Source organism: Seriola aureovittata, chromosome 24 (assembly GCF_021018895.1).
Source record: "Seriola aureovittata isolate HTS-2021-v1 ecotype China chromosome 24, ASM2101889v1, whole genome shotgun sequence".
Classification (NCBI taxonomy): domain Eukaryota; kingdom Metazoa; phylum Chordata; class Actinopteri; order Carangiformes; family Carangidae; genus Seriola; species Seriola aureovittata.
The window spans coordinates 10,015,556-10,035,021 of NC_079387.1; the positions used below are offsets into that span (position 1 = coordinate 10,015,556).

The 19,466-nt window shown below is 41.1% G+C and overlaps 1 protein-coding gene across 3 annotated transcripts in view; it reads right to left on the reverse strand.

The window, feature by feature from the left end:
• xirp2a (xin actin binding repeat containing 2a) overlaps positions 1-18,378 on the reverse strand; it is a 55,563-nt gene extending 37,185 nt beyond the window's left edge. The window contains exons 1-3 of one of the 3 annotated variants that reach the window (XM_056370166.1): positions 18,027-18,378; positions 12,780-12,865; positions 11,671-11,944 (exon numbers count right to left, since the gene is read on the reverse strand). In XM_056370166.1, coding sequence (XP_056226141.1) covers positions 11,671-11,883 — 213 coding nt within the window. In that variant the 5' untranslated portion in view covers positions 11,884-11,944; positions 12,780-12,865; positions 18,027-18,378. Of the gene's footprint in view, positions 1-915; positions 1,678-11,670; positions 11,945-12,779; positions 12,866-18,026 lie in introns of those variants that run through there. The other 2 variants (XM_056370168.1, XM_056370167.1) reach the window with 2 other exon arrangements.
• Between the last annotated feature and the right edge of the window lie 1,088 nt (positions 18,379-19,466).

Sequence of the window (19,466 nt, forward strand, 5' to 3'; positions counted from 1 at the left end):
TTTCAAGGATACTTTCTAAAATTACATATTTCCATTCTGATTTCCATTTTCTTCTTCTGGGTGTCGAGTGATCAGCGCGATCACGCCGCTGTCACTGTTCCCAACACTTTACACGTCATGTCCTGGTGAACAAGCAGCTAGCGGCTAAATGCTAGTTTTAGCATTTTAATATGCACAAAACGACAATGCTAACGTGCCGACGTTCAGCAGATATAATGTGATAAAAAAGACCTTGAGGTATTTATCTGAACATAAAGCTGCAGCTGCAGAGTGGGCCGGATTCATTTTGCTATCAATAAAGAACTTAAAGTGTCACACTTCCTCTAATTGATTGTACTTGTTTTCTGCAGTACTTTTATTTTTTTATAACTTCAAAATATGATGATTCTGTTGTGATGATAGTGCGAAATATTTGAATTCCTGGTTCACCAAGCGTCCAATGAGAAATGCATTTACTTGACGCCCTTGTCCCTTTTGACTCAGACAGTCACTGTCTGTTCCATCTGTTAAAAGGAAACAAATCAGTATCTATTCCTTTCTTCTTCTTTTTTTTTTTCCTCTGAAGTTTTCAGTCCTTGATCTCAGAAGCTCATTGTTGCAGGAGAACGTCTTTTCATCAGGAGTGATGTGTAGAGGAGAAGCAGCCTGATCCATTCAACAGTTCGCAAAAGAGCCAATATTTTCATTTGCAGATCAAATGACGGCAGCGAGATCTTAAAGGCATGTGCTCGGTTTTATAGCGCTTCTCTAATCTTATCGACCAATGAAAGCGTTTTACACTAACAAGCCACATTCACTCACACACACACACACACACACACACACACACACTGACAAACACGCCCTTGGTTCAGCATCTTGCCCAAGGACACTTTGACATGTGGACCGGAGCGGCCGGGTAATCGAACCACCGACCTTCTGATTAGAGGACGACCCGCTCTACCTCCTGACCCCTCGTCCACATTCGGATCTGAAGGCTAAATCCTCAGCCATCTTCCATCACCTCCTCCTCATTGATGTTACACAACCATGTGCATTGTTCACTTGAAGGTCGTCTCAGCTTTCATGCGCTCCCTCTGCGCGTCTACTCTGTGGCAGCTGCTTTTTCTTTTCTGCCAATGTTTTTGTTTGTGCCGTGTGCCGCAAGTGTTCCCGTTTGCAATCCAGTAGAAGTGCAAAAAAAACTATTTTTTTGTTTTGTTTCCAATCCTCTATCGACCGTCCTTATTATGACTAAACAGAGGAACGGCGAGAACCACCCACATCAATATTTCAAGCACTCATGGGCAGACATGGGCACAAAAGAGGCACGGTCCAAAAAACGGGGAAGGAATGGAGAAAGAAATGGGCCACAGGCCAAAAAAGACCGAGTGTGAATGAAAAAGTGAAAGAGAACGATGTTGAATAAGGGAGAAAAAAGTCAGATAGAAAACAAACCTGAGAGTGAGAGAGAGGTGACTGTCGGAGGGGGAGGAGGGTGTGTAACAGTGATTTGAGGTTTTCTCCCGAGCCCAGCTGAGGCAGAAAGGATTAACTAAAGGCCAAACACACAGACAGAGTCACAAGTGAAAATCTCGGAGATGGACAACGGCACAATAGAAAGACTTACAGAGACGAACCGAGGAAATGAACAAACACAAAAGAAGAAAGAGCAGACGTGTACATATATATAAATATATATATATATATATTGAGCCAGAACAAAGCCAACAGGGTATATGATTCACTTTTATGGCGACAAACAAACAGAGCCGTGCTATTTTAATACTGAAGCTCTCCAGTACAGAAAACTGTCTTGATATATGAGCTGAGGGCACAGACAGTGCTGCGCTGGTCACAGCATGTGCTTCATTATCCTCCCTGGCAGATTTCTGACACATAAAAACTGTGTGATGTGTTTTCATCCCAGGCTGTGTGTATGTGTGTGTGTGTGTGTGTGTGTGTGTGTGTTGTGTGTGTGTGTGTGTGTGTGTGTGTTTGCGTGCATGTTTTTTTTTGTTTTTTTTGGATACATGATGCAACATTTAGTCAGAGTTTTCCCTCCGCAGCATTTGTGGTGGTGTCCTGTCAAAACCCTCCTCTCCTGCATCTGCCTGAAGGAGAGTGCAGCGGTTTCCACTTTATTTTTCTTTCACTTTTAAAAACCTCTGGTCAAAACATGGGACTGATATTTTTTGAATCAACACCAGATAAATTGAGACTGCGATAGGTGTTGTGTTACACCAGGTAAAGATTGGTTGGTGAACTGCTGGAGCTGGCGTGCTAATGCTAAAGATGCTAACACTAAAGATGGAAAGTAAACAACAGGTCCTGCAAACAGAGCAGCCATATTTGTTCCAACCCTCTGATATGACCAGTAGGAGTGTCTCCTGAAACAGAACCCCTAGGGGCCGCACCTTGGTTGTCATGGTTACAATAACAAAGACTCGCGTACCAACAGCGGCATACCGAACCGTCGTCACCGGTCATGGTTTGGTTAGCTTTAGGGAACGATCATGGTTTTGGTGCTTGCTAATGGTCATTTAGCTAACTTGTTAGCTTGTTAGCTTCACTAGCACAAAGAGTCGCATTCGTGCCATTGATTCCCGTCTCATGAGCGTCTGCACACCGTGTCTCATTTGTTGAGCAGTTCACACTGTTGAATATCTTCAAAGGTCAGGACTGTTGAGGTGGCGTGCGATTGGTCAACACACAAATTCGTGAGCAAAACTTCCAAATTCATATTTACTATGCCATTAAAATTAGCTTTACACAAATGGGTCATGGTGAAATTTTAAATTCTGGTGTCACCAGGCCTTCACTGTGAAATCTGACATCTCATACCAAGTCTTGGTTTCGTTTTCCCGTCTAAAAGCGAACACAGATTCAAACCGACTGCGTATCCATGACGGACTTTACCTTCACATACTCGCCGGTTTGATCCTCACACATTTACACCTGGGATCTGCCCAATCACACCACAGCCGTCAGCTGCTGGCCGCTGAGCAGCCTCACTGAAGCAGTTGGAGGTTATGACTAAACCTGCTGCTATTTTTAGCACTTACTAGCACTCCTCATGGGGCGAGCTTTGCTACAGGAAAGCCAGGGGGAGTCCAGTGTAGTGGCAACATGGATTATTTATTTACTAAACTTCAGTTTGATTTCAGTCAAACACACCTACAGGAAATAAAAGGAGCTGAGCATTTGTAGAAAATGGATAAAACAGCTAAATTAAAGCACATACAGTAAATCATAAGAGCTGCACAGTGCACCTGCATGACTGTGATGGAACATAACTAGTCAGCTGATAGTCACACAGCTGGTGAGGCTGCCAGTGACTGCGAAGCATGAATGAAACAGCTGATGCTACTCCGCTAATATAAGCACGACTTAAGTGTTCTGCCTGAGCTAACACCATGCTCCAGTAATTCCTAAGGCGCGGTGAAATTTCACAGCAAAATTGATTTATTCCAGCAGAATCCCCATGATTAGTGGATACACAGTCGCAAGGGGCTGAAGCAAATCCATGCAAATTTTTCTTTCGGCTTAGCTGAAATCTGACCTACAAATTAACTCGGTGGACCAATAGCAGCCTGTCTTGACACTGAGGAGGAAGGTATTGAAGCTTGTTGGTTTTCTGCACCAAACATTTTTTTGCAAAGATGTGCTGATTAATTTCCCCTACTCTCTGATGTGACGAGACCGAGACAGTACAAAGAAAATACTGCATCTCTGCTGCAGTATCTGCCCTCCTGACTCACAAACCACACGCATTGTACTTTCTAACTGTAATTTACCGCCCACTCCAGCAGGTTTTAACCAGTGTTTCAGCGCTTCACCCTGCATGTCCACCAGATTTCTACAGGGTTAAGTGCCTCGCTCAGACACACTCCCGGGGTGGAGGCTGTTAAAGGAGAGTGATTCAGTTTGCTCAACTGGGTCCATTTGCGAATGACAAATTTGACCCAGATCTAGTGAGCAGCGGATAAATTAAAGTTTGACAGACGTCCAATGATTTGGAGTTTCAAAGCTTGGCTAGAAACTTCCTGTGTGTATTGACTAGAGAAAACTAACAGGGACATTAGCAGATAATTAATGCAGGCTGGAGATGTGCTCAGCCATTACATAGTATATATTTACTGTATATGTATATATATATATATAGCAAAGTGCAGCATTATGTTCATTATGATGAGATATTGCAAGTCAACTAAACAAGTGTCTCCGTTATATGAAGTTGTATTGGGCAATACCACAGAATTTCTTTTTGATCCACAATTAAATTAAAAACAAAACCTGAAGTGAAGAAGGAAAAAATGGCATCGAAACAAGTTGTACTAGAAAAAGAAAAGACAAATTACAATCTTATCTTATTTAATTTTGATATGTTTTGTATTATGATGTTTTTCAATGTCAATCTTCTTTTTTCAGTGACAGTTATTATTTTTTTTAATGCCAGTGTTTTATTTTCCAGTTGAACCTTTTCCAGAGTCGATATTTTTAGGTCAACTTTTCTAATGCAACTTTTTCAATGCCATTGTTGGGTTTTGATTTCAGTGCCAGCTTTTATTTTTAAATATCAATACCGTCACTGTTCTGGCCCCAAACTGCAGCTGAGCCACCGAAGCGTCGGTTCATGTTTGAGTGCGTACGACACGACAAGAGCAGCGGCAACAACAAACAGTCCAACACAGAAGAGAGAAACTGAAACTGCCATCGATCGATGCCGACGCCAGAATCAATCTTCAAAAACGAGAGGTGGCGTCGATATTTCGGGATCGATCCCCGCCCCTCGTAAGAACGCTCTGACGTCTGATCCCACTGATGTTGTGAATGTAGCTCCGCATGTGGTGATACTGTATATTTAGTGTCTACCTTGTGGCCTGCGGCGGAGCTCATTCTGTATTCTGGGTTGCTCTCGCCTGATTATCAGTGATCGTAACCGGGACTGAAACCTGACAGACATGTGCTCGGCTGTCAGGAGAGAAAGTTGTGGGGGGAAAAAAGGAAAAAGGAAAAACTGTCAGTGTGATTGTGCAGCCCTGAAGTGGGGGGGCGTGATGAAGCTTATAATTATTGAAACATGAATATAATTTGTTAATCAGACAGGGAGCTGCTTCACCTGCTAAAATATGAACTCCATCTTCATTTGGATTCTCTCTCTCACCCCTCCCCCCCCCACACACACACACACACACACACTGATTCTCCATCATCCATCCTATCCGTCTTCATCTTCCTCACCCTCTTGCCTTCCCCTCCCATCCACTCTCAGTCCTCTCTTTCACAATATGGCCCTGTGCTCACTGAATGTAAATCATATTTCAGTCTCTTTCATCAGGCTCTGTGCCCTCTTAATGTTCAGTGAGCGATGCCAACATCACCAGGCACTACTATTTATACATGACGACTCCGACGTGGCCCGGGACCCGGCTCCGTTTTCAGCCTCTCCAAATATACACCGAACCATGGACCTGACATCGGCTGACACGCCGCATGCCGAGTTTATATTCTGGGGATTTTTCATCTATAATTACGTGTGTGTAATACAAGCCCATGCAGGTGGACAAACTTCATGTCACCTTAGGATACTGGCTTTTATATTAAACCTCAACTGACTTTAGCCACGCTATAGTGGCTAGTATAGAGACGGAAATGCTGGTTGGCTGGTTGGTTGGTCCATACTCAAATATCTCAACAGCTTTTGGATGAGTTGCTATGAAAATTTCAACATTTCCCCCAGTGGTTTATTCATAATGACTTGACACCGTGAGGTTGATATATTTGTTGTTTTAAATAAAACGTCTCAACTCTTGGACAGACTGCCATTAAACTGGAAGCAATTTTTTATCTTATGGGTCCATTGTTTTCCTTTGAAGACCTATAAGTAAGTAGAGACGAATTACAATTATTACACTTAATTAATTCCAAATACTTTGCTAGTGTAACTTAAAGAGTCTAAAGGTAGAAAGGTGTGAAGTGTTTCTACACGTAAGAATACACTTCATCCCATATGAACAAGAGAGAGAGAACGTTAGCATTTAGCTCTCGTATATCTGTTTATTATTATTTTGTAATTTATTTCTACACAAAGAGAATTTAAAAGTAAGTAATAACATAATGTATTTAGTTTATTTACAATGTATGTAAAAAACACTTTGTGTCTGGAGCTAATTAACAAATGCTAGCATGCTAATACAGTAAACTACTACAATAAACAGTTTACCTACTAAACAGCATTGTTAGAGTGAACATGTTAGCATTTAGCTCAAAGCACTGTAGTGCCTAAGTACAGCTAGCATGGGCGGTATTATCAGCACCTGTAGCAGGTAATTAAAGGACTGGGGCTAGTTTCTGCTAACAGAGCAGAACAAATTACCACTGACTGGCAAAATGTTACTATTTCATTGATGATATTTGAGTCAAAAGTACCTCGTTTCTCTAAAGTAAGCACTTACATATTTTACTTTACTTCTGAGATATGCTATTTTATTCAATTATATATAAAAACACTGAGTTTATAGCTAACTAGCAAATGTTAGGTTGCTAACATGCTAAACTAAAATGGTGAACATGCTAAACATTAAACCTTCTAAGCATTAGCATGTAAGAGTTAGCATGTTTGCTTCCTGATGTTAGCATTTACATAAAAGCTAAGCTAACATGTGTGTAAGTGCAGCATCACAGAGCTGCTAGCACAGCTGCTCCTGCTCTTGTCAAACTGTAGCAGTCATCAGGTTTAATGATAAAGTGTTAATTTATGATACACAGCCAAAAGCATTTACAGTGGGGACCTTTTTCTGAAGAGCGCTTCCTCTTTTTTCTTTTGCTATGGCAACGATGAATGGCAAGAGGAGAGAGATGGCGTGGTGCTGCCCTCACATAGACATATTGCTGTAGCTAGAATAAATGATTGAAACAGTAAGCCTTGCGGTCTTTGGCTAATTGTTGAACACATATGCTCTGGTGGGGCCGTGGGTGTCAAACTGCGTTAGAGAAAAGACAGCCTGAGTCACGTAACCATCTCTATGGAAAAAGGCCCAGAGATATGCATTCATTACCCAGCTGTGGGAATGGATTATCCTACATTGCAGTGCACACGCTGCCACAATACCTCTGGAATAAAAAGGGCAGTCTTAACAAGCACCGACAGCAGTACAGAGCAAGACTTTTATGTAGGTTTCAATTCCACAAATCCATAAACAAAATAAACGGCAGGTTCGACAAACGACTTATCTGAATGAGTCAAATGAAGCGGGGAGTTTCTGCGCTATGTTTGACAGACCACGTAACACTGCAACTATTCTCAGAGGCAAAGCTGTGGAGCAACAAGTCATCATCACACATCAGACCAGCAATGCGTCTCACTCTCACACACACACACACACACACACACACACACACACACACACACACACACACACACACACACACACACACACACACACACACACACACACACACACACACACACACACACACACACACACACGGCTCGGCTGCTGCCAGCTCCATTAAAAGATTTGAATCTGTGAAACTGAGACGAAAGAGATGCCTGGTAAAAGTTAATGGAATTTTTACGAGCTCACCGGACTTGATGAGGACGCCGGTGTCCTCATCAAGTCCGGATCAATGTCTTGCAGAGACACATTGTGGCTTTTAGTTTATTTAACATTTAATTAAGTGAGTTTAGGAATGCTGTTGCATATTGACTGATTCCCCTTCTTTCTTTTTGCACACAATTAGCCACAAGGCAGAGTGACAAAATTCACACAATTTCGCATAAAAGCTGGAGAAAGGTGATTTAAAAAATGAAAAAAGCTATAGAAATGAACTACATGAAAAGCTCCATTTACTGTCTTTCAGACTGAATGGTGCTTTTTGAAAACCATTTGTTGAAGGCACATTATGAAAGAGAAAATATGGTTACAGGAGGGTAATGAGTCTTTCCACTCAATTCAAAGTTATTGACAGTGACAGTTATGAAAATAAACCTGACCTCTGGTGTCACTGTCTGCGTTTACGTCGAAAACTCATTCACAGAACACACCTGAAAAGTTTCTCTCTCTCTCTAATCACATTATCCTGGTAACCCTGTTTAATCCCACAGTATGAAATCCTTTTTAAATTCTCTTATGTTGCGTTAAATTTACCGAACACATTAAAATTAGATATTTTGCCAGTTATGCAAATCCTGATAATCTGACTGCCTCAGACACAAGAGAGCGGCAATTTTTAAGACCCCCCCCCGGCATTAAGCATCAACTCCAATTAACACCAGGTGATTAGCAATTGTCTCCCTGTGATAAACTCCTGATTAAGTCCATATAATTCATCCTCCCTCTCTCACACAGTGTCTGTTTTTAACTCCAGCTTTGCTCTCTCGGCCTCACAGATGCTGCACTGCCACCCACTGGCTGACGGCGGCCATTACAACAAGTCAGGTCATGAGTATTTCAAACATTTAAATTATGTAACTGCTAATTTATGCTTGAACATTTTAATGAGCCAGAACAAAATAATGAAAAGTGCAAATGTTCAACATCCTTGATTAGTGGCCTATTTTTCTGCATATTTATATAAATGAATGAAAAGTGCGTGTTTCCAAGAATACTGAACCTCCTGCATGATAAGATTTGACACTGAAGCACCTCATGTGTCTCATGTGTGTCATGCATCAGTGTGTGTGTGTGTGTGTGTGTGTGTTCTCCCCTGTGCGCACAGTCATGACCAGAAGGTCAGACAGATGCTGTAAACACAAGCCAGCGTCCCTGGAGGTTCGTCCAGCCACACAAGCGGAAAAACACGCTCTTTGCACTGCGAGATAAACCATTGCATCACTTCACATCTGCAGTTGCTGGAAAACGCGGACGATTTTTGGCCACGGCTGAGAGACCACCTGGGAATCCATCACTCATTGTTACGGCCGGCCGTCCAATGACATTGCCGCGTTTAAATAAATGAAACGGGCCACAGAAAGAAAAATACGGCACATCATCAAATATTAAGCTCAGCCTTACAAACGAGTTGGAGACAAGGTCGTGTTTTATAACCAGCCGGCTGCAGAGCTCTAGTCCTCTCCTCTCTGTGGGAATCTGGGAACACTGCCCATATGCTCCATTAACACTGACTACAGGCTTTTTTTTTCAAGGAAAGATAGGAACAGACTGCAAGCACTCATGATACAATTCCAAGATACAGCATGTGTTGCAATGCCAGCTTGTGACAGACATTTTGACCAGCTGTACAGCTTGTTATCTAAAAGAGAATATAAATAAAAGGCTTGCTCCACCATCGGGTCAGAAAGTGAGGATTCAGTCTGGAAGTAGAAGAAAAAGTGACGTGAAACCTGAATCAGCCGTGAGTGGCCGCGAAGTGGCAAGTTGAGTAGTTATATCGACAGGAAAGGTCAAAGGTGAAATGATCCCAGCTCCCACAGAGGATGATGTTAGCGGGGTTAGCTGCAGGCACGAGGAGACTGATGGTAAAGATGAGCCATGAAGCGGAAACAAGCTAGGAACTGGGTCATTATCACCTCTAAGGTTGACACTTGCTTACAGTATTTACACATCCAGCTGATACAGAGAACGTTAGCGTTAGCATAGAGTTGTGTCCAGTATTTAATCTGCTTTTGGTCTCCAAGTCTTCTCCTTCAGGTTTCCTTTAAATGTTCTCTTAAGTATTTAAGGTTTTATCCTTATCTTAGTATTTTACTGAAGAAACCATTGCACAAAAGACTTAGTTACCACGGCAGCAAACGAGCAGTTCCCGTGGAAACAGTAGAATTTTACGGCTGTAAAATCTCTTGCACTGCTGCAAATGCCTCCACTTTTTCTTTAACTACGGAAAACCTTTTAAGAGATTCTGTGCAACAGCTTTAAATACTGTATGTGCACACTACTACTACGCATCTCTTCTGCTACATCGTCCACACTGCTCCGAAGTTACGAGTCTCTAAAACAGACTTTAAGAAACGCCGCTGGCCCCTGTTTTTAGTTTGGAAACTCCGGGGTTTCTTTTAGTCTGGACGGGCAAAACTGGAGACCTTTGGAAACAATGACGTCACTCCCTGATGTTGATGTGTTGCTGACCTTGTGGTCTTTGCTTTCTGAACAATCTACTTCCTGTTTACACTGGCACGCACATGCCCAGTGTAGGTAACGTATTGCTCGTCTGGACGGAGGTGGTGAGGTTTTTGTGTGGACGTAGCTTTATTTGCTAACTCTATCTCTCTGCCGCTGTGCAGGAAGTAAACGCTGAGAGGAATGAGACTGAAAACACAGAAGCTGCAGGACTCTGTTGCCAATTCTCTGAGGGTTAGTCACCAGAAGTGACCCATTTCACATTACACACAGTCATTTGATCCATTGCTAGTTACTGTCACTATCTAACACAAGAGATAACACTCAGGCAGACACCTCAGTGACCCTTGAGTATCGAAAGGCTGAGAACTTTCTCCTCATGCCAAGCTGCAGATAGCTAACGGTCAATGAGACACCGTGGAATGTCAAACAGCCATAATAAGCCTTCTTATCTTTTGGGACCATTATGACTTATACCACAGCAAACCCAAACATATGCCTGATGACTAAAAATAAATATATAATAGCCGGACTGGAAAGCAGAAGAAAACCTCAAAAGATGCTATCTTGGCTTCAGTGATGTGGCTCATTAACCGCAGTAATCTGGAAAATGTTTTCATCTCAGGAGCCAGATGTGATTTGATTCTAATAGCTCCACGTCTCTGTCTCCACTCTGGCCTGACGGAGAAGTTTCGCACTGCTTCCAGCAGCAGCAGCCGACATACCAATTACAGGGTTATTTTTAAAATCCTGCTTAACCATAAAGCTCCCCAAAATAGGCCTTAAATAACAGGGTGTCGAATATCAGCAACCCCAGTGGCACTGCACTGATGCAGCTGGTGTGTGATCTGTGCCACCAGTTTGCACTGGCACACACTGACAACTACACTCCCCATAATACATTGGCCCATGTGGATTTTGTTGGGGTATGTTTATATAGTTGGGAGCCTCTGAAGAAGGAGGTTTTCATGCAGCATCATCGAGCTCATTGTCCTTGGCACATTCTGACGGGTCACGACGACATTAGGAGGAAAAAGTAGGTCATCTGGACCTTCTTGTCTCATCATCAGACATTTGGAAAATGGGAGGTTTTTCTCATAATGACCCACTTCACTTCCAGCAGACTTAGATTTTCCTCTCAGAGAAGCCAGCTGAGATGGAAAAAACAAAGTGGGAGAGCGAGGAGACGTGTGCTGTGAGTGTTTTTCACCAGAACTGAGGAAATGACGGAAAAGTACAAATTGCCAGAGAGTGAATGATACTGGAGCAAATGGAGACACAGAGATAAATCCCATATTGTTACTAGATAAAAGCGTAGACAACCAGCACCTGAAGTCCTCACATAAAGAGGAAAACAACAGTGAAATCTGAAGTTTCACCACTCGGAAAACAGATGTGTTTTTCCCCTCACAGTCATGTCACCACTACTAACTTTAAAGTTTCTTTCAATTTGCTGAAATGCAAGTCGCATCGAGGCCTATATTCATCCACCTGACACATGCAGCACAAGCGTGGCAGTTACCTGGAGCGAGGTGGAAAGTAACTGCACAAAAAGGAGGTACAGTTCACGCCACATAACCCCATGAAAATCCACAGTGGCAGTACTTACCGTATTTGCCACAGCAGGCTTCTCAAACATCCTCTTAAGACTATCAAGTGGGATGGCAAACCTTTCAATCCTCTTAGCAGCCTGCAGGTCCTCTCTGAGCACTGGACTGTCTGATGCCTCTACCTGCAGCCCAGAGGGACGACGGGAAACGAAGCCCGAGGTCGCCGACACTGTGCTCGCCACCTCCTCTCCATTTCCTGATTGAATTTCCATTGTTGCACAGAAACTGTATCCCCCCTGCTTTTCCCTTCAGGCCGCCGCTCGGAGGGGAAGTCTATTGTGTGAGGTGAAGGAGGGGAGAGGAAGTGAGGGAGAAAAACAGGGAGTTATGAGAGGGTGAGGAATAGAGATGGAGATGTTGCTGGGGTTCCTCTTTGTCTGTCAGTCTGGGTCTTTGCACAGCGAGTCGCTGGAGGAAAGAGGAGGAGAAAAGAAAAAGTTCACAGGGAAATTTTTCTTCCCCCTCTCTCCCTCTGCCCAGTAATTACTCATACACACACAGAAGCCTATGTAAACTCACATGTGGGCTCAGAAAAGCAAATTGAGATACGAGCTGTGAGAGCAGGCCAAAGGAGCAACAACAAAGAAAGAAGAAAGTGCTGATTCTGTTTCCTGGAGACATTGTTTTATGACTTTGCTTATAAACCAGAACCAGTTTCATGACTGTAAAACATTATATTTGCTAATAATAATAATATAATACACTTAAGTAAATGTATTGTACTTTACTTGACCATTTCTATTCCATGCTATTTGATATTTGCTTCACTATAACTGAGGATAAAACATTGTTCTTTATGCTCCACTACATTTTACTTTACAGATAAAGATTTTAAATATAAATAAACATGATTAACTTGTAAAATATGATGCATTATTCAAAGTTAAATCACCCAATAGGCTAAGAACTAGTTGAAATGAACTCTGCCTTGATGATTTATGACATCACGTTGCTAACATGTTAATGAATCACCAGTAATAATAAAGACATTTGCACCAAGCATTCATTCACTGGTCATACTTCTCCTTTTAAAGTCTGACATTAGATCTATCACATGATGCGTAGACAAATTCACAATTCACTCTTTAGAGTTGCTAATTAAACCAACCTGCTTGTCTTTGGACTGTGGGAGGAAGCCGGTGTAGCCGGAGGAATCCCAACCCTCTCGCCGTCTTCTTGTCGCCCGGGGGTGACCTATAAAATATTTTTAAAAATGAAATAAAAATAATAACACTGACGGGGTCCATTCTGCTGCATTAAAAATACTACGTCTGCAATTTAAATACATTTAGCTATAACTGTTCTTCTCCGAGTAGCCAGCAGTAACAAGCTAGCTGGTTGCTACCTGAATAGGAAATGGGTTTTAAAAATAGGTTTTCCTTTCTTCTTGCCGTAGATTCAGAGTTCCCCAGTTCAGGTGTTATAAGACTAAAAACTCCTTTATCCCGTTTTGTATCTGCAGCCCTGACTGCAAGTCAAGTTTCCCACTCGAAATATCAAAACGTCTGAATCTGACCTTGTGAAAGTTAATGCTAATGCTAATGCTAAAACATGAGAGGCAGAAACTGGGGCTAAGCGGCTAGCTAGCTTAAATACAGTATGCCCAACACTACATATAAAGCACAAAATATTTCCTTATTTAGTGCCATAAAAAATGCTTAATGTTCATTTCTGTACTTGGTCACACTCATGAAATATGCAAGTCCGGTTTGTGGCTAAAGAATAGTTAACACCTCCAATTATTTCGTTTTTTTTAAGGTCAGAAGAAAAGAAAAACATAACTGAAGGAAAAAATGATCGTTTGATTTGTACAGTTATTATTTTCATGTGGCATTAAGGACTGTGGGAAACCAAAAACAGAGGAAGTTAAATCCAGCGACACACAAGGATCTGCTTTACTTTTAAATCAGCTGGTCGCAACATTTTTCAGGAAACAGATTAACAGCTTTTTGCCTCACCCATCCTCTCTCAAACAACAGGGTGGGAAAGCTCATTATTCCTGATCAAATCACGGAAAGGTCCATAACAGCTAACCCTGCTGGCAGGCCCTGCAGCCGTGATGGCGAATATATTGTTAACTTTTCACCAGCCACACCAGCGCTTCCTGGGGAGTGTTTTCCTGAACTCGGCCCTGGCAAGAAAAGGGAGATTAACACGTTAACTGAGCTTCCTCTCTGTGACTCACATTTCAGCTGCTCCTCTCTCATCCTGTCGTGTTTAAGGTGCGATTCTCACTATATTGTGCCACATTTCCAGCCTCGAGCGAGTGGGCGTTTGTTAACCACTCACATGAGCTGAGAAAGAGGAGCAGGGGGTCAAAACGACGGAGGGGAGAGTGAGAGCGGCTGACAAGAGGAAAGGCGAAGAAGAACGACAGCTTAGTTACAGGAAACAAAGAGAGCGCAGTTACAAGCCTGAAACAGTCAGTCACAGTCACAACACAAGCATCAATACAGAGGCAGAGGGAGGAAGGAGCTGAGAGGCAATCCAGATAATCCAATCTTAATGAATGAACGGTCATGATAGATGCATCTGATAGTACTTTAGAGGACACAGTATCACTCCGTTTATACCAGCCAGGATACATTATTCAGAGAGGCCCAGAGGTATGTGTGTCACTTTCTGCTGGATCCTGTGTCCACTGAGGCCACGCAGTTTACAGCAGTTACTCACCTAAAAAAATACATCTGATTAGGCCACTATGGATTTCTATTAAAAGTTATAATATTTAACTTTTTCCACATTAAAATGTCTAAGAACAACTTCCATTATCCAAGATGTTTACAGCAACTTTCAAACCTCGAGAAAAACTGACTTTTATTTAGTTTGAAGCCACATATTTAAAAGACGGTAATTGGTTGTTTTCAACTATGTATTTTAACCAGATGAAGGATTTTACTCATCGAACGTCTGGATCTGAAGTTATCAGAGAACAAAGATGAGTAAATGTTCAACAGCTCCGCCCCGAGATGTCCTGTGTCCACTCAACTGCGTCGGTGAATCACTGATTTTTAAAAACTGCTTTATTCAGTGTTTCTACTGGTTTTAATGCCCTGGTCTGTTTGTTCTGGAGAGGAAAACACCTCTGTGGAGAATTCAGCTGCCTCCTGAACATCTGGTTCTTAAGCTGAGAGTAGACAATAAAAGGTTCGCAGTAACACTGACTTTAAACGATTGGTTCAGAGCAAACTGTTTATTTTTATGCGATTTTTTTAAATGAAACATGTACAATAAAGAGATGTTAAGCTTAAATTTGGTTAATTCGTGGTCCATCTGAGAGTTTAAAATGCAACGATTCTTTCTATTTTACAGCATCAGACTATGATAAATGGTGTATTGGCGATATTATATATATATAAACACTGGGTCTGTTTGTTGTGGAGGTAAAAACCTCCTGAACCGCTGACACTGAAGGAATCCAAACCGGGAAAAGCTGACGGCGATCGAGGTAAGGAGTCAACAACTCCCATGATCCCGCGCCAAATCCTGACGTCACCCAACGCTGTATTTTTGTTATTGTTTTGATTAAGAGAACCATAGAGACGGTGTTTACACTTACTGTGCATTTAACTTATGTTTTTTGCTTTTGTTATTTCATTTCAGCAACTGAAAAGAGTCAATTTATAGAGGAAACAGGCCTCTGAGGACATGATCCGGAGTAATGGAGTATTAAAGATTTTCTGTGTTATGCGTCTTGATTTGTTGGATAGTGAAAACAGATTACACACACACACACAAACCCACACACACACACACAAGCCCACACACACACACTCACACACACACACACACACACACTGTTTTAAGTCCAGGGTTGAGTGGAATTCAGTGTGAGAGCAAACATAATGGCCCCTAACACAAAGCACCAGAGCAGCTTTTCTTTAATACAACAAGACAATATTTCAGGCCAAGTGGGGCTTCAGAGAGACTTTTCTGGTGAAGATCCGCCAGGGTATAAACAGTGTCTGCTTCTATTAAATGAAAGCTGTTGCAGGTTCTGTGTTTGATCCCATGTTGAATTCCTGGCAAAGGACTCTTGACTTTTATTCTGAGGACAGACTGAAAAATTATCCCCCTGATAAGATAAGAAGAAATAACTACTCTTGTTTTATTTTGTCTACAGTGTACAGAGAGTACTCGCACACATCACATTTTCCAGTAAACCATAAAAAAAAATAAAAAATGTCACTAAGTACGCCCACTTAACATAGTTTAACATGGTTTCTACTTTCAGAGCCAAAAGGTCCATTCTGGTTCCCAAGAAAAAGTCTGGAAACAGCATCTCAGAGTCATGACAGATGACAGATTCAGCTGGAAAAACTGTCAACGTTTCAAAGCCAGAAAAATCTTTTCCCAGCTCATTGCACATAATTCATTGTTGCTGGTTTGTTAATATTATGGGAATAAAAAAACAAAAAAAGATTCTCTGACATCAACAAGCTGCTGCAGCCAGAGATGACAACAATGCCTTTGGAAGCCTGGCTCTTTTACATACATCATCATGCTCTTGAAGAAATTAGCCATTTTAAACTATAAACCGTATGTGAAACTTACTTTGCATTCCCATTTCAGACAGGTCTCTCATTATCTTATGAGACTTCCTTCCTAAATAAAAGGTTAAGGGTCGGAATTTTACACTGTTTCATTAGACGTGTTGATCCATAAGAAGATGTATTTGTGGTTTTAAGATTTGAAAACCATCTCAGTGTAGGCTGGTTTTAAGGCTCAGTCTGTGAATGCAGTATGTATAATGTCGACTGGAGCTGAAATGATTGATTAGTTTATCAACAGAAAACTGATGTGGAACAATTTTGATAATCAAATAACTGTTATTTAAGTGATGTTTTTTAGGCAAAAATGGCTGGTTCTGGCTTCTCATTCACTCACTGTATTTCTCATTATACACCCTGTACTTCCTGCTCACTTTCTAGGCACACAGGGAGAGACAGCAGCCAGTAAGGATCAAATTACAGCTGTGACTCCAGTTACTTGGGCTTTACTTCCTACCCTACCTTCATTATAACACAAGCAGGTCATCCGATAGGGCCAGAGGATCGTGCTGTGGAGTAGTAACAGTCGGCCTACCGTCAGTGAAAATATGAACAGGAGTCTTTTAAGGTGAAACTGTGAAAAATGCATGGACATAATAACTGCACTCAGGCTCTGAATGTTAGATGTTTTTGTGCAGCTGCAAAAACTGAAAAATTGTTTTATGTCACAAGGGCAAGACTTATAAACCCCTTGATTTGAATTTCTGCATTTATATCATTATGAATTCATGTTTTTTTAAATATATATTTCCCACTTGGGGTTATTATTATACACTGTTGTTCCATGTTATTTTGGTGTTCCTCATTTGTTATCTCATTTGTGTCTGTACAGCTTCTGCATCATTAGCAAGCTCCATTGGGGACGAACTGACTGCTTGTGTTATATAAACACCTTATCTGGATGCACGCCGTGAAGAGAGGGTATATTTGGTGAATAGATGGCCTTTGCTTCACTGAAAGATAGTGTTCTCCTTGTCTGGGCCTTGAAAACACTATGGACAGAGACCTACAGTTCACAATAGCTGCTGTCTCAGAACAGAATCTATTGATCGAATAAGAATAAGACCATTCAGTAGCTGATAAAAACCATTACATACATGCTTACTTCCATGACCCATAATATAATACATGTTATATTTATAATAAGAAATACTTACCATCCTCATTGTTTTGCTCAAAATTCTACTAAATGGTTATTTGGATTTTCAAAATAAAATAATCAAACTTATACTAATATTAGTCTGTCTCTCTAAGTCAGCCTTTCTCAAAGAGTAAATTAGTTAAAATATGTTTAAAATTTGTAGGTTGTTTCTCAAACTATCGAGTACTGTCTATGTGTTGTTTTCAAAATTAAATCAACTTGTGTAAATTCAAACATTACTAATAATTTGAACTGGCTGTTTGGGTTAAGGTTTCAGATTTCAGGTTCTTTAGAATAAGGGATGAAAACTGTTTGGAATAACTCTTTTTGTGAAGGTGAAAGAGACTTAGACTTAGGGTTAGGGTTAAGATACTTTGCTATGACATAACTTCATCCACAACTTTGTCAGCAAGCTACTAGCTAGGATGTAGTTAGCATCATACAACCCGCCGGCCCGTGTATGGCTAATTAGACGGTTCTGAACCTGTTCTGATGGAGTAAACACTTTAACGTTTGTCACTATAGTCACGCTGTACCTGGTTAGATCGGTTAGAGTCTTTATAATTCAAATATTCAGTTCATTTTTCGCTAACTATAAGCACATAAATATGATTTATTAATATCTACCAGCATCATGTACCAGCGGAGTGTGGTGACTGCTGACCGTTTAGACGTGTAGAACTCCGGTTCTCTCTCCATTCCTCCGTTATCTGTGTTCCTTTAGTCCGTAACGGTCCACAGGTCACAAAAATCAAAATGGTTCCTTATAAAAAATATTCCAGGTTATGAATATTGTCCCAAGAAGTCCAAAGCAGACGATCCATTGCTCTTCCCTCACTTCTCCTCTTTCTCCCTCCTTCCGGTTCCACCTGCGGCTGTTAGCGGCTCTGCTACTGTTTGTTAGCTTTCTAGCTACAAAATGGCGGCCTCCCTGTAAAGATCATGAAGTTATTATTGTAGGACTTTAAGTCTTATAATACATACATCATAAAGATCGGATAAGATTTCACTTCCGCTTGGTGGGGGGGAAACAGCGAGCGTAACTGAGCGTGAGACGTCATGACGTGTTCTTTTCCGTTGGAAAAAGCCTGTTTTTTTCACATCTTTTCTACATGACTCACATATTGATAGACGTCTCCCCTGACCAATCAGAACAAAGTAGGGGGGCGGGCACTTCAGAGTGAAGTCCAATAGGCTTTGAGAGATGTGGAAACAGCTGACAGCAGGGATCAGCTCTGTTTTAAATGGTTCCTAAAGGTTTCGTAGGCATCAAAATACTTCAGTGTGTTTTCTATTATTTCATATTAAAGAGTTAAAACACATTTCTCTCAGTTTTCCTTTTAAAAAAGGTGAAGTGAAAAAATTAACTACAAAGGCCTATTAATAAAATAACTACAAACAGAAACACAGAACAAAGTAAAATGATGAGATTCGTCTGCAATATAATTTGCATTTTATTGTATTACAAGAGTTTACATTTTTATTTAACATTTTTCCAATGAGCTATTTATAGTGTTGTTTACCTTTTGAAACCAATGTTCATTTTGGAATAATGCAAAAGTCTCTGATTGTACTACAAGTCTAAACTATTTCAGAATTGTTGTTGAATGTTCATACTTTTTAGAATTGTGCACTTGATTAAAATCAATTTGAAAAGGTACTTTGGCCGAAATGCTCTGTTATTCTTTTTTCCTTTAAGATCTGTCACCTTGGAGGGCTGTATTTTTATTTTTCATTTTTTGGGATTTTTTTTTAATAGGGAAATTGGTTTGATTGTTCTGTTCAGTAACTTCCAGCCTTAAAAACCAATTTAAAAAAGAACTGTGATAGGTTCAGAGATCCTGCCTGTAAATATCATTATATGATATTTTCGCCGTATCACCCACCGCTATCCCTGACTTAATGTTGGCAGTTCTTTGCCGCTCAGAGTCAACACACAATCCAAACGTAATACAGCGGCAGAGGTCGTGATGAGGGCGACTGTGGAAGGTTCAACAATTCAATGTTGTGACCTCATTGAATATTTAAAGGTTATTACAAAGCAATGTGTGTTTGAGACAGATTTTTTTGGACAGAAATTGATGGAAAGGTGAGGGAAACGTTT